Below are 13,131 nucleotides of genomic sequence, written 5' to 3'. Positions count from 1 at the left end.
CACCTTGGCAGAAAGGCCTGGTGATCTACTTCTGAAAAATCAGCCATTGAAAACCCTCTGGAGCACAGTTCTACCCTGACACACAAGGGGTCGCCATGAATCAGGGTCAGTTTGATGGTAACTAGTAACTTGAGACTGGATGCACTGAGGGCATTGGCGTATTCACTCATTCACCATTTATTCATCAAATGTACATTTCCTTAGTAGTGTTTATGTGCCAGGCACTGTTCTACATGCTGGAAATACAACAGGGTTAGGGCAGATCAATGCCTTTACTCCCATGAGCTTCCATTTGAGTCTGGGGGAAACAGATAAACAAATCAGTAAGTGAACTAAATCTTGTGTTTCATTGAATTTAAGATTCCATCAATTACAAAGTGTACTATTAATTTTAGGCCCCACTATAGGATCACTGGAAACCCTGGTGGTGTACTAGTTAAGAGCTACGACTGCTAACCAAAAGGTTGGCAGTTCAAATTCACCAGGTGCTCCTTGGAAACTCTATGGGGCAGTTCTACTCTGTCTTATAGGGTTGCTACGAGTCAGAAATGACTTGACAGAAATGGGTTTGGTTTGGTTTTTTTTTAAGAGAGAAAAACAGTTGCCAATTAAATGATGACCAGCCATCTTGATTTCTGAGATGGTAAAATGTGAAAAAAATTGTATCCTCAATCTACAAGATACAGTGGAATATTTGTTAGATGATGAAAGGTGCTGAGAGAAAAATAATACAGGGAAAGGGGATAACAGGGGATATGGGAGTGGATGGGGAGCACAATTTTAAATAGGGTAAAGACGACCTCACTGAGAAGGTGATGTTTGGGTAAAGCCCAGAATAAAGCAGGGGAGTGAGTCTTGCCCATTGATATCTGGGTGAAGAGAATGCCAATCAGAGGGAATAGCAAATGCAAAGGGGAGGGGGTGTGCTAGTGAATTTAAGGAACACAAGGAGGCTGGAGAAAGAGTTTTGGAGATGAAATCCAAGAGATAGCAAGGGATCAGGTCCTTAGGGCCTTGGAGGCCAGTCAAAGGACTCAAGTGTTGACTCTAGAGGAGACAGAGCCATTGTAAGGTTTTAAGCAGAGGAGTGGTATGCACTGATTTCTGTTTTCATAGGGTCACTACTGCTAGTGTGCTGAGAAAGATGAAGTGCAGAAGCAGGGAGATTAATGCAATAACCAATGTGTGAGATGATAGTGCCTTGGATCAGAGGAATTGGTGAGAAGTGGTTAGCATCTGGGCATCTTTTGAAGGTGGAGCTAAGAGCAGTTAGGGTTGGGTGCAGGGTATGAGAGAAAGAGAGGGGTCATTCAGGATTCCAAGGTCTCTGACCTGAGTGATAGAAGATGAGGTTGCCATCACCTCAGATGGTGAAGACACAGGAGGAAAGATCAGGGTGTTCTCGTGGACATGTTAGTTTGAGAAGCCTATTAGACATGCAAGAGAAGATGTTGAATAGGCAGCTGGACATAGGAGTCGCGAGATGAGCAGAGAGGCCTGAGAGATATATACTGGGATGGTTTTGAAGATGTGAGAGGATGAGACCACCAAGAGAGTGAATGTACATACTGAAGGGGAGAGGACCAAGAACTGAGCCCTGGGGCACTCTGACATACTGGGGTCAGGCAAATGAGGAGGAATCAGCAAAGGAGAAAAAAGAGAGAAGCCAGTGATGTGGGAAGAAAGCTGCAGAGTGAGGTGTCCAGGAACACAAGTCAGGACAAAGGTCGTTGAGGAAGATGGAATGGACAATCAAGCCAAACACAGTTGACAGGCTGAGAAAGGTTAGGATGGAGAAATGGTCACTGGATTTAGCAACAAAGAGGTCACTGATGACCTTGAAGAACACCTTGATGAAGGTGAAAGCCCAGTTGGAAAGGATTCAAGACAGAATGGTAAACAGGTCTTTCAAGTCTTGTTATAAGGAAAAGGAAAGAAGCAATTTAGTAGATGGAGGTGGAAATGGTGTAAAGAGGTTTATTTGTTAAGCATGGGAGCAATGACAGCATATTGGTATATTGATGGAGTTCCTGGGTGGTGCAAACAGTTATCATGCTAGGATGCTGACCGAAAGGTTGGTGGTCTGATTCTGCTCAGAGGCACCTTGGAAGAAAGGTCTGGCAATCCATTTTAAAAAAATCAGCCACTGAAAACCCTATGGAGCACAGTTTCACTCGGACACACATGGGGCTGTTGTGAGTTGGAGATAACTCGATGGTAACTAGTGTTTTATTGGTTTTGGTATATTGATGGGCTAGATCCAACTGAGGAGGGAAAATTGAAGCCAGAGGAGAGAGCAAAAGAATAACTGTTGAAGTGATGTTCTTGAGGAGGGATGGAGAGATTGGTTTTAGAGAGGAGTGGGGAAGGCCCATCCTTAGAAACTGGAAAAATGGCAGAACCTATAAGAGCTCTCTTCTGATTCCTTCTATTCTCTCATGGAGAGAGAAGTAAGGTCATTGGCGGAGAGTAAGGATGGAGGAAGAATTACTGGAGTTTTTAGGACAGAGGAGAAGATGTGAATTAATCATCTTGAAGACCGGGAGGGTAAATGGTCTAGGGAAGGGAATATAATTGCTGGGCAGCATTAAGGAATCATTTGAGGGTAGTGATCATCTCAAAACAAGAGTCCACAGCATGGCTGTGTGTGTTTCTGTCTAATTGCACAGTGGAGAGGAGGTGGGCGGTTCACTCTGTCAGGGTTGGGGCTCTGCCAAGAGAATGAGAAAGAGACAGGGGAGTAAGGGAGCATGGGAGGGAGGCGTTGCAATGATTGACTAGGAATATAAGTAGAACCTGGGCAAGGGGGCTGCCTTAGCACCAAGGGCCCGCTAGAAAGCTCATGATCCTTGTTATGCCATGCTGAAACACTTGGAAGAACTGTTGTCTGTAACACTGGTCAAGACAGATCATGTGTTCCCAAAACCCATTATCTAGGCCTGGGGACATGAGAGATGCTCATGGTAACCCCCTGAGAGGAACTATAGTGGAGTGGTTGCACATAAGGAAGTTGGAATCTGTGTTCATATCCAGGCTTCTCCACTGATGAGCTGGGCGACCTGGGCAGATTACTTAGTCTTGATCCCTTGTCTGTAAATGAAGGGAATACTCGTACTTCTTCCTGGGGATGTCGTGAAGATTAAATGAGATATTGCATGCAGAGTTCTTAACCCAGCACTAGACATATAAAAACTCTCAACACTGGTACTATTGTTGCCTGGCTGATTAAATGGTTTAAAATAGACATGGGATTCCACAAGCCCGGCAGTGCAGGGGAGACTCTGCATGGATCAGACAAGCCCTTTCTCCTCCTGTCTCACTTCCTTTCCTCCTCCAGCCACTAAAACACAACAGCCTGACACTCTGTGTCCCCACAGGATACAGGAAAGTAGGTTTCCCATTGGTCACAGATGGAGACTAGCCACAGCCCGATGAGTGCTTTGGCTGCTACCATGGCAACCAGCAATGGTCAGACTTCAATTAAGAAGGAGGAATAAAAGGCATCCAATTAGGAGAAGAAAACAGGATTGATTCTCTTCTCGTTTAGGAATACCCAGGGCTGGGGAAACGCTTCACCAGGGAAGCTGGGTTTGGAAAAGCATTCTGCTCTGTCATTCAATGTTCACGCTTGCCAAACCCTTCAAGTCACCACCCTACCTAACTGCTGACTAAGATCTCTGTGTGCTCCCAGGGGGCACTGTGCTGACTCCTCTGTGCCCACAATGAAAATACTTATCCCTGACAACTAAACGGTATGAGGGCTAACAAAGCCCATCACTTCTTTGGACTCATCTGTAGGTCACAACAAGCTCCTGAGTTAGCTACATATCCCCATGTTACAGACGAGAAACCTGAGCCACATGCCCAAGGCCAGACTATGAGTAAGTGGTAGAGCAGGAACCTGTATTCGGGTCTGTGTGACTCTAAGGGCACAGCTTTCTCAGGACATGACTGTTCCCAGGGCTGCTTTCCCTCCTATCCTGACCCCTGCCAATGGGGCGAGGAGGAAGAAGTCGGCGCAGCTCAGTTCCAAGAAGGGGACTAGCAATCGCCCATTCAGTAAGCACCTACTATGTGTCAGGCATGAGAGTAGGTACTTTACATGTACTGTTTCACTTAATCCTTGTAACAACTCTTCTAGTGGGCATCAGGTAGCCATTATCGTTCCCACTTTACAGATGAGAAAACTGGGAATTAGAGAGGTTAAGTAACGTGCTCAAGGTTACCGAGCTACGTAGAAAGTGGTAAAGGTGGAATTTGAACGCCTGTGTGTTTGTTCTTATTATCCTGTGCTTCTTGTCAACCTCAAATGCTCTAGAGTAAAGCTGTCGTATGTGGCTGTCATCTTCCAGGGTTTGGCAGTTTAAGAAGCACCTTCAGGTCTAATACTCTTCCTCCCAGGAAAGGTGCCCCCCCACCCCACACTGCTGAGATAAGTCTGAGAACAGTGTTCACCTGTGGAGGAGTCTCTCCCTGGGACCTAAGATGACCTTGACTGATGCTACAGCTTGTGTCCTCTTCACACCGCCTCACTGAAGCTCAGGGTGAACCAGTCCCCAGAAGGATGGGCAGACAGGTGGATGGACAGGTAGGCAGATAGACAGACATGGTCCTTACCAGGCACTCCTCCAGATGGCTCCTGTCAGTGGTACAGACATCGACTCTTAAGGTCTTCTGGTGAAGGGCTGGGTAGGACACAGACACCCAGAATACCTCATTGAACACGAGGGAGTCTGAGGCGTCCAGGGGCCGGGTCCGGAACAGGCAGGTTGTGCTTTCAGAGCAAGGAAGGATAGCCACGCGAACGTTCCTAGAGGGAGACAAGAAACGCAGGAGCTTGGGTCAGCCCGGGCTGGGGGCTAATGTGTTGGGTTAAGCAGATGCTGAAAATCTCCAAGAAAACTACAGTGAATGAGCGTTGTAGAATTTCTCAAGTTACATCAATATTTGTGAGGGAGGTAGGAAGCGTCCTAAGGATAACACCTTGCTCTTCCTTCCCCTAAATCCTACCAAACCTTAGAATCTCAAAGCACTTGGAGCCTGAGGCCAATGGTGTGCAAACTTCAGTGTGGAAAAGGATCACCAAAGTTCCTTGTTAACATCGAGGACTCAGTGTTCACTGAGCGAAGCTGGCCCCTCATATGCTGCTGGCGGAAGGGCAAAATGCTGCAGTCCCTGCAGAGGGCAACTAGCTAATTCTAAGAAAATTACAAATGCATTTGCCCCTTAACTCAGACATCTCACTTCTAGACACTATCCCACAGATACCCTTGCACAAGTACCACTGAGATGTGGAGAAGGTTCTTCATTCTGGCACTGAAAACAACCCAAGGGTCCAATCTGTCTTCCTTCTGCTTTGCCTGTGTTCCTGTCTTCCTTCTTTCCCCATGTTGCACCCCCAGTCACTTGTTGGGTGCAGACCACAAAAATATAAGTTCCTGTCGCTGCCCTCAAGACCTTATGGTTTAGTTATGTCTCACTTCTAAACACCATCCCACAGATACCCTTGTGTAAGTACCACTGAGATTTGGAGGAGAAAACCTGTAGGCATACAGATGAGTGCAATAAAACATGACACCAGACTACAATGGGAAGAACCAGCATGCGGACCATGCAGGTGTTTGCCATACTATTGACCTCAAGGTAGGAGAAGCACAGTGATTGGACTTAACCCTTGAAAATGACAGAATCTGACTCTTTGTAGACAAAAGGAGCCCTGACCATTCTTTTGCATGAGGCTTGAAGTTCATGAGGACAGGGTCCATGAAGGCTTTGCTCATCACCTTGTTCTTAGTGCTGGTCTGTCGTAGGGGCTCAGGACACATTTATGAAGAAAGTGAAACTGTCCACAGAGTGCTTCTCTTCATAACCAGCATTTCTGTCATCGTGCCCGGGTCCACATTAGGAACATCGACATTTTACATCATAGTGGTGGGTAGTGGTGGTAGTGGTGTTAGTTGCTGTCAAGTTGGCTCTGAGACATGGCAGCCTTATGTATAACAAAATGAAAGGCTGCCCAGTTCCGCACCACCTTCACGATCATTGGTATATTTGGGTCTATTGTTATGGCTATTGCATCAATTCATGTTATTGAGGGCTTCCCTCATTTTCCCTGATCCTCTACTTGACCTAACATCATGTCCTTTTCTAGTGATTGGTCTTTCCTGATGACCAAAGTAATGGAGTCAAAGTCTCCTCATCCTCACTTCTAAGGAACGTTCTGGTTGTATTTCTTCTAAGACTGATTTGTTTGTTCTTCTGGCAATATCCTTCGCCAGCACCACAGTTCAAATGCATCGATTCTTCTTTCTTTTTTATTATGCAACTTTTGCATGTAAAGGAGGCAAATGGGTAGACACACCTTAGTCATCAAGGTGACATCTTTGCTTTTTAAAACTTTACAGAGGTCTTTTGCAGCAGATGTGCCCAATGCACTACATCGTTTGAAGTCTTGACTGCTGCTTCCATGGAGGTTGATTGTTGATCTAGTGGAAGAAATCCTTGACAACTTCAATCCTGGTAATACGCACTAAATACCCACAGTAGGTCACTGCCAAAACAGAACAGCGCAAGTACGTGCTCCCCGTGGATGACAGGCGGAGAGTGAGAGGATACTACACAGCCCATGCAGCAACATACTCACACTTTCTGGTCTTGTTGCAGCAACAGGGCAGAAAGGTTACTCAGTTGGATGATTAATATTGCAAATTGCTTATTCTTCTCATCATACCTGAAATGAAAACAGGCATATGGAACACCCATTAGTAACCCATTTCTCTCTCATGCTGTGTCTCTTTTTTAATCATCAAAAGATGTGGCTGTTGGCTGCTCTGGGGACTGTGCTGAGCAGAGAGCATAGCTCAGTGCATCAATGCCCAGCAAGAGTGCAGGCCCAGGGAGGTCACTCGTCTGCATTTTTAAAGGGAAGTTAGAAATTTATAAACATTTAAACCATTCTCTGTCAAAAGAAACACACACACACACACACACACACACACACACACACACACACACATTTGCCTAGCCACCAAATCTGGGCTGCAATTCCCAGAGGACAACTTCTGCTCATGTCACTGAGACCTGGACAGGGATGGGAGAACACAAATGCCACAGCAATAAAGAATAACTAGAAGAAGTCGGGAGGTCTTAGTGCTGGTTCTACTTGGTATACTGAGGCAAGCCATCATTTCTTCCAAAATCTCATTTTTGTCATCTGTGTAATGGGGAGCTCAGAGGTAGGAAGGAGTTGGTATTCCTTCAGCTAGAAGCCCACGACTGCCAGCAAGCCCTGCTGGTTCTGCCTCCCTTACTGGGCGGCCATGAAGGTAAGTGCTGGTAAAATGGTGGCCACCAAGAGGGGACACTGGCCAGAAGGCCCTCCTCTCTGCTCACCCTCCCTCCTCCGTCTCTTACTTCAGGGCAATCTGAACTCGGCTTGCACCCACTGCCTCTGATTCATCACTGTCGCAAACAGCCGCTTCTGGAGCACCCAATCTGAAAGGCAACAGGAGAAATGGGCAGCGGGGCTCAGGAGTGGTCTCCCAGGGGCCCCTCCCCACACTCGAGCGGTCTGACATCCCAGCAATCCCATAGGCGGGCTTGGTGTATTCAGAGTTCCCAGCCTACGTGGACCCGGAGCCAGCACCCACCTCTGCACGGAAGCCTCATAAACACCACTGTCACCAGCCACAGACTCGTCTGACACTGCAGCCGAGACACAGGCCACTTTGAGGCCACACCCTTGGGCTACATTCACAGCTGGAGAAGGAGGAGGAAAAAGGAAGAATGGAAAGATGGGGTTCAGTAACCATGACGGTGTCTTTGCAACACACTGTCTATTCACCCTCCCGTGAAATTCCAACCACCCTTCGAAACTCTAAGGCCAGGTCCTGCTTTGCTTTGGGGCGGTGGAGGTGTTGCATATGATTTGTGGTTAACATCCCAAACTCTGTGGTCGAACTTCTTGGGTTCAATTCTCAATTCTACCACTTGCTGCTTTATGACCTTGGGAAGCTGATTGGAAGTTTTTAATCCTAGATTCCTTATCTGTACAATGGGGATAATAAAGCCTACCTTACAGGACTATTGGGAGGACCAAGTGAGACCTTATAGGTGAAGTCTTCATATAAGATTGGTGCCGCACATGTGCCGTACAAAATTCATTACCACTATCCTTACTAGGGAAACCCTGGTGGCGTAGTGGTTAAGTGCTACAGCTGCCAACCTAAAGGTCAGCAGTTTGAATCCACCAGGCACTCCTTGGAAACCCTATGGGGCAGTTCTGCCCTGTCTTATAGGGTCGCTATGAGTCGGAATTGACTTGAGGGCAACGGTTTGATCCTTACTATGGAGTCCCTGGGTGATGCAAATGGTTAACACATTCTGCTGCTAACTGAAAGGTTGGAGGGTTCAAGTCTCCCCAGAGGTGCCTCAGAAGAAACATCTGGCAATCTACTTTTGAAAAACTAGCACTGAAAATCCTACGCAGCTTGGTTCAACTCTGACCTACATGGGTTCACCATGATTCAGAGTCAATTCAATGGCAGTCGGAACTGGATTCTTCTTATTACTATCATGTCCATCACTAGGATGATAACCTTCTAGATCCAACCCTACACTTATTGGGCAAGGGGAGAAAAGGAGAAGCTGTAAGCATTTGCTCTCCCACTCAGCCTATCCTATCCCACCCCTAATTCAGCTCTTCCTCTTCCCTGCCCTTAACGGAGGCCCTTGAAAGCCTCTGCCCGGGGCTCCTAGCTGGGCATGGGGCACATGTCACTCATTCCTTTGTTCTTCCCCAAGTAATGAGCAGGGCACCTAAGGAGCCCCAGTAGTGCAATGGTTAAGCATTTCAGCTAATGGAAAGGTCAGCGGTTAGCCACTGACCCATTAGCCACTCCGAGGGAGAAGAGACCTGGCGATCTGCTCCCATAAAGATTACAGTGTAGGAAACCCTATGGGACAGTTCCACACTGTCACATGGGGTCGCTATGAGTCAGAATCAACTTGATGGCACCTGAGAACAACAGTAGAGCACCTAATGGCCTTTTATTGCAGGATCAAGTTACAACGGTGAATAAGCCAGCTCCTGCCCCTGTGCAGAGGGGAAGAGCAGATTCAGGCCTTTCACCCTTGCAGCAAACACATGCAGGCACTGCTGAGCACCACGCACTGGGGACAGATTGGCGGAGGACAAGAGCTCTTGGGGTGGAGGTGCACAGAGCCCCTGGGCTGTGGCAGGCTGGCAAAAGCGAGCTGGGAGAAGGCCATGCTCGCTGCAGGGAAGCTGAGTGGCCATATGGGAGCAGCTTTCTCAGTCTGAGCCCCACGCCCGCCTGCTGAGCAACACCGAGGCCTCCCGCCTGCCGATCCACGTAGTTCTACCCTCCACTAAACCACTTAAGGAGATTAATTTGTCTGCTTTCTGAACAACGGCACTAATCGCTTCACCTGCTTAACACCAGCGCTCAGCCGGGCACTGCTCACTGGCAGCAAAGGCTTCTGAAGACTGCAGGAAGGAGATGCCACCCTGAGGCCCGTGCTGGGTCCAGCCCGATGTCCAGTCTCTGTCCACAAGCCCCAAGTACACTGTGGGGGACTGGAGGGGGTCTCTCTTCAGGAGGAAGCTGGGGCTGAGTGTCCCTGACTTGGCTTAACTGCCTCTAGACACGCAGTATCCTGAACCCTTCTTGAACCTCATTAGATTTTCCACCTGCACCTCCCCTCTCTCTGGGGAACAACTTCCTGAAGCTTGCCACCTGCTGTAGTAGGAAGCCTGTTTTTATTTTCATCTGAGAACACTCAGCCATAGACTTCCTTCTTAATGAGGGAACTCCAGGGGTCTCCCTGACTCCTCTGCTAAGGAAATCACTGCTACTCACTCCGCAGAGCCTTTAATTAACCAGGAAAGCTCACCACCCCCTTCCGCCCGCTGACCCTTGCACAGGAACAGATAATTCGGGGCACAGCAGCAATGCTCCTGCCCATTCCTAGAGCCTTAATAAGGATATGATGGGTCTGCCTTAAGGATATGATGGTGGCCTCAATGGAGCCAGGACCTTTGCAGACACAGCCTGGCACATGTCACAGCGTGAGTTCTGAGGTAGGCTGTCCTGGTACTGATCCTGGCTCTGTTACTTCATAGCTATGGGGCTGACCTTGGACAAGTCATTTAACCTCACTGTGCCTCGCTTTCTTCATCTGTAAGATGAGGATAAAAATAGCACCTACCTCACAGGGTTGTGGTGAGGCTTAAATGAATTAACAGGTAACAGTACCTGCATCTTGTACATGTGTACTTAATAAATCACAACTATTGTTGTTCTCAGAGGTGCCAGGAAGACCAAGGGGACCCCAGGTGAGTTTGCCAAGTACTCTACTCAGCCCTGACCTCCACTCCTGAGGCCAGATGGGCTTGGAAGGGCTAGCAAGCATGGTGAGTCTCAGGAGTGAACACACTGAGCTTCCTCTCATCCTGAGAGGAGTGCGTGATGATAAAGGGGTTGGGCTCTGCTGTTAGAAAAATTTGAGCTCCAATCCCTGGTTCCCTCTTGCTGGCTTGGTCACCTAGGGCAAATGATGAACCTCTGTTTCCTCATCTGTGAAATGGGCATAATAGAAGTAGTAACTATCTGACCATATAAAGCACTTGAACCATTGCCCAACACATAATGCCTCCCCAGTAAATATCATGATTTATTATGTGATTGCTGCTAAAGATGAAGAACTATTCCCCAATGAATCTCAGCTGTCCTCATTAGCATCATGTTTTATTTTGAAGACTCCAACTTGAATATCAAAGTAAGAATGTTCTTTCTGACTCCAAGCAGAATGTGAGTCAGATCACATTGTTCTGCAATTAGAACAAAACCCAAGCCCCCTCCAAGGCTACCGGGCCTTCCATGGCCGAGACTCTGCCCATTCTCCAGCTTTGTTGGGTGAACCCCACTTCTGACTCACGACTGCCCTGCACCTCTTTCACAAGGCCAGCTTTTCACAAGGTGGTCTCCTTCTCACCATTCAAGCTTGACCTCAGAAGTCACCTTCCCTCACAACCCAATCTGAACTGGCAGCCCCATCCCCGACATGAAAGATTCCATCCCCTTTCCCACTTGACTTCCTTTATTGTGCTTATATTGATCTGGTTGTATGCTCACTGCCTGCTGCTCCGCTTGAACCTAAGCTTCCTGGGAACAGGGGCCTTGTCTGTCTACAACACTGCATCCCTAGGGACTAACTGAGGATCTGGCACATGACATGTCTGTTGAATGAATGAATCCATGTACATCTCTGAGCACAAGACCTGGTAGCTTTAGTAGGTACTTAATATCTGTTGAATGAATGAATCTACGATGAAAACCACTTAGCGCAGGACCTAGCCCACGTTGTTGCTGTTAGCTGCCACAGAGTCAGCCCCTGACTCATGGTGGCCCCGTGCACAGCGGAATGACATGTTGCCCGGGGCTGGGCATCCCCACAATTACCTGCAAATCTGACTGTTGTAACTCACAGGATTTTCACTGGCTGATTTTCAGAAGTAAATTGCCATGTGCTTCTTCCTAGTCTAGAAGCTCTGCTGAAACCTGTTTAGTATCATAGTAACATGCAAGCCTTCACTGACACATGGGTGGCAGCTGTGCATAAGGTACATTGGCCAGGAATTGAATCAGGCTCTTCTGCATGGAAAGGTGAGAGAATTCTACCACTGTACCACCAATGTCCCCATAGCACATAAAAACAAAAAACCAAACCTGTTGCTGTTGAGTCAACTTTGACTCATGGCAAACCCATGTGTTGCAGAGTAGAAGTGTGCTCCATAGGGTTTTCGTGGCTGGAATCTTTATGAAGGCAGATTGCCAGGCCTTGTTCTGCAGCACTACTAGGTGGGTTTGAGCTGCCAACCTTTAGGTTAGTAGCTGAGCACAAACCATCTGTGCTACCCAGGGACCCCCATAGCACATCAAACAAAAAACAACCCATTGCCATCGAGTCGATTCCAACTCATAGTGACCCTACAGGACAGAGAAGAACTGCCCTGTAGAGTTTCCAAGGAGCGGCTGGTAGATTTGGACTGCTGACCTTTTCGTTGGCAGCTGAGCTCTTAACCAGTGAACCACCAGGACTCTCCATAGCCCATAGTAAGAACTAAATAAATATCTACTGAATGAGTAAATAAATGAATCTGGTACCTAAAAAGCAGTCAACAAATGTTGACCATAATTATCAGCGGGGGTCCTTGCTCAGGCCTCAGCACAGAGCCTCTCTTCCCCTCCTCCTGGTCTCCCAACCCCAGATGTGGTGCTGTCTACCTTGGCCCAACCGTTTGCCATCCGCTCCTGGCTCCTCCAGCCGGTACCTCTCCCCGGTGCCACTGTCAAGGCTCAGTTCGCAAAGAGTGGCACTCAGCTCTGCGTCTTCAAAGTCCAGCGGGCTCAGGAAGGCGTCTCCAGCCAGGAGGGGGTCAGAGATTAGAGGGGAGCAAGGCGGGGATGGGGAGGACAGGGAGGAGCGGGGAGACAGGGAGGTCATGGACTTCGGGGTGCCAGACAGGGAGCGCAGGGCCTGCAGGCGGCCACCCGCCTCTGCCTTCTGGGTCTTGGCCACCTCGTCCTCATGGATGGTGGTGATGCAGCCTGAGGGCCGGAAGCCCGTGGCCCCCTCCAGGAGCAGGAGCTCCACCTTGCTCTGCAGCTCCGAGTCCAACTGCTCAAAGGGGTCGTAGTAGAGGTCGGTGAAGCTGGCTGAGGTGGAGGAGTCCAGGCTGGAGGCAGCCAGGGAGCCCCGGCTGGATGTGAGGGAGCCAGGGCTGCTGCCTGAGGACAGGGACTGCATGCTGCTGGAGAGGCTGGGGGACAGGGGGAGATGGAGGTGAAGTTTCCACACCTGGGACTTCCTTCCTGGCTCTGAAAAGCGCCTGGGCACTGGACTCTCACTACAGCCTCCAGAATGGATAACATACCCCCATCTTCACTGAAGAGGACACTACCACCCTGAGAAAGCCCTATAATCAGAAAGTGGCAGAGCTGGGAATTGAGTCCAATTGGCTATCTTAAAAGAAACTTCTTCCTCTAAATTTTCCCAACTTCTATGGGCTACATTTCATTTTTGTGGCTGTTTTCCATATCTGAATAC

General features: G+C 48.4%; 1 protein-coding gene across 2 annotated transcripts in view; it reads right to left on the bottom strand.

The window, feature by feature from the left end:
* The window catches only part of WWC1 (WW and C2 domain containing 1), an 81,618-nt gene that overhangs the window by 36,233 nt on the left and 32,254 nt on the right, over positions 1–13,131 (bottom strand). For both annotated transcript variants that reach the window (XM_003404646.3, XM_003404645.3), the window contains exons 9-13: positions 12,309–12,844; positions 7,650–7,758; positions 7,414–7,494; positions 6,644–6,730; positions 4,618–4,810 (exon numbers count right to left, since the gene is read on the bottom strand). In XM_003404646.3, the coding sequence (XP_003404694.2) occupies positions 4,618–4,810; positions 6,644–6,730; positions 7,414–7,494; positions 7,650–7,758; positions 12,309–12,844 (1,006 nt within the window). The remainder of the gene's footprint in view (positions 1–4,617; positions 4,811–6,643; positions 6,731–7,413; positions 7,495–7,649; positions 7,759–12,308; positions 12,845–13,131) is intronic.

Source organism: Loxodonta africana, chromosome 2, assembly GCF_030014295.1.
Source record: "Loxodonta africana isolate mLoxAfr1 chromosome 2, mLoxAfr1.hap2, whole genome shotgun sequence".
Taxonomy (NCBI): Eukaryota; Metazoa; Chordata; class Mammalia; order Proboscidea; family Elephantidae; genus Loxodonta; species Loxodonta africana.
Note: the sequence above shows the minus strand (reverse complement) of the source record. Positions and strands in the feature narration are given on the sequence as shown.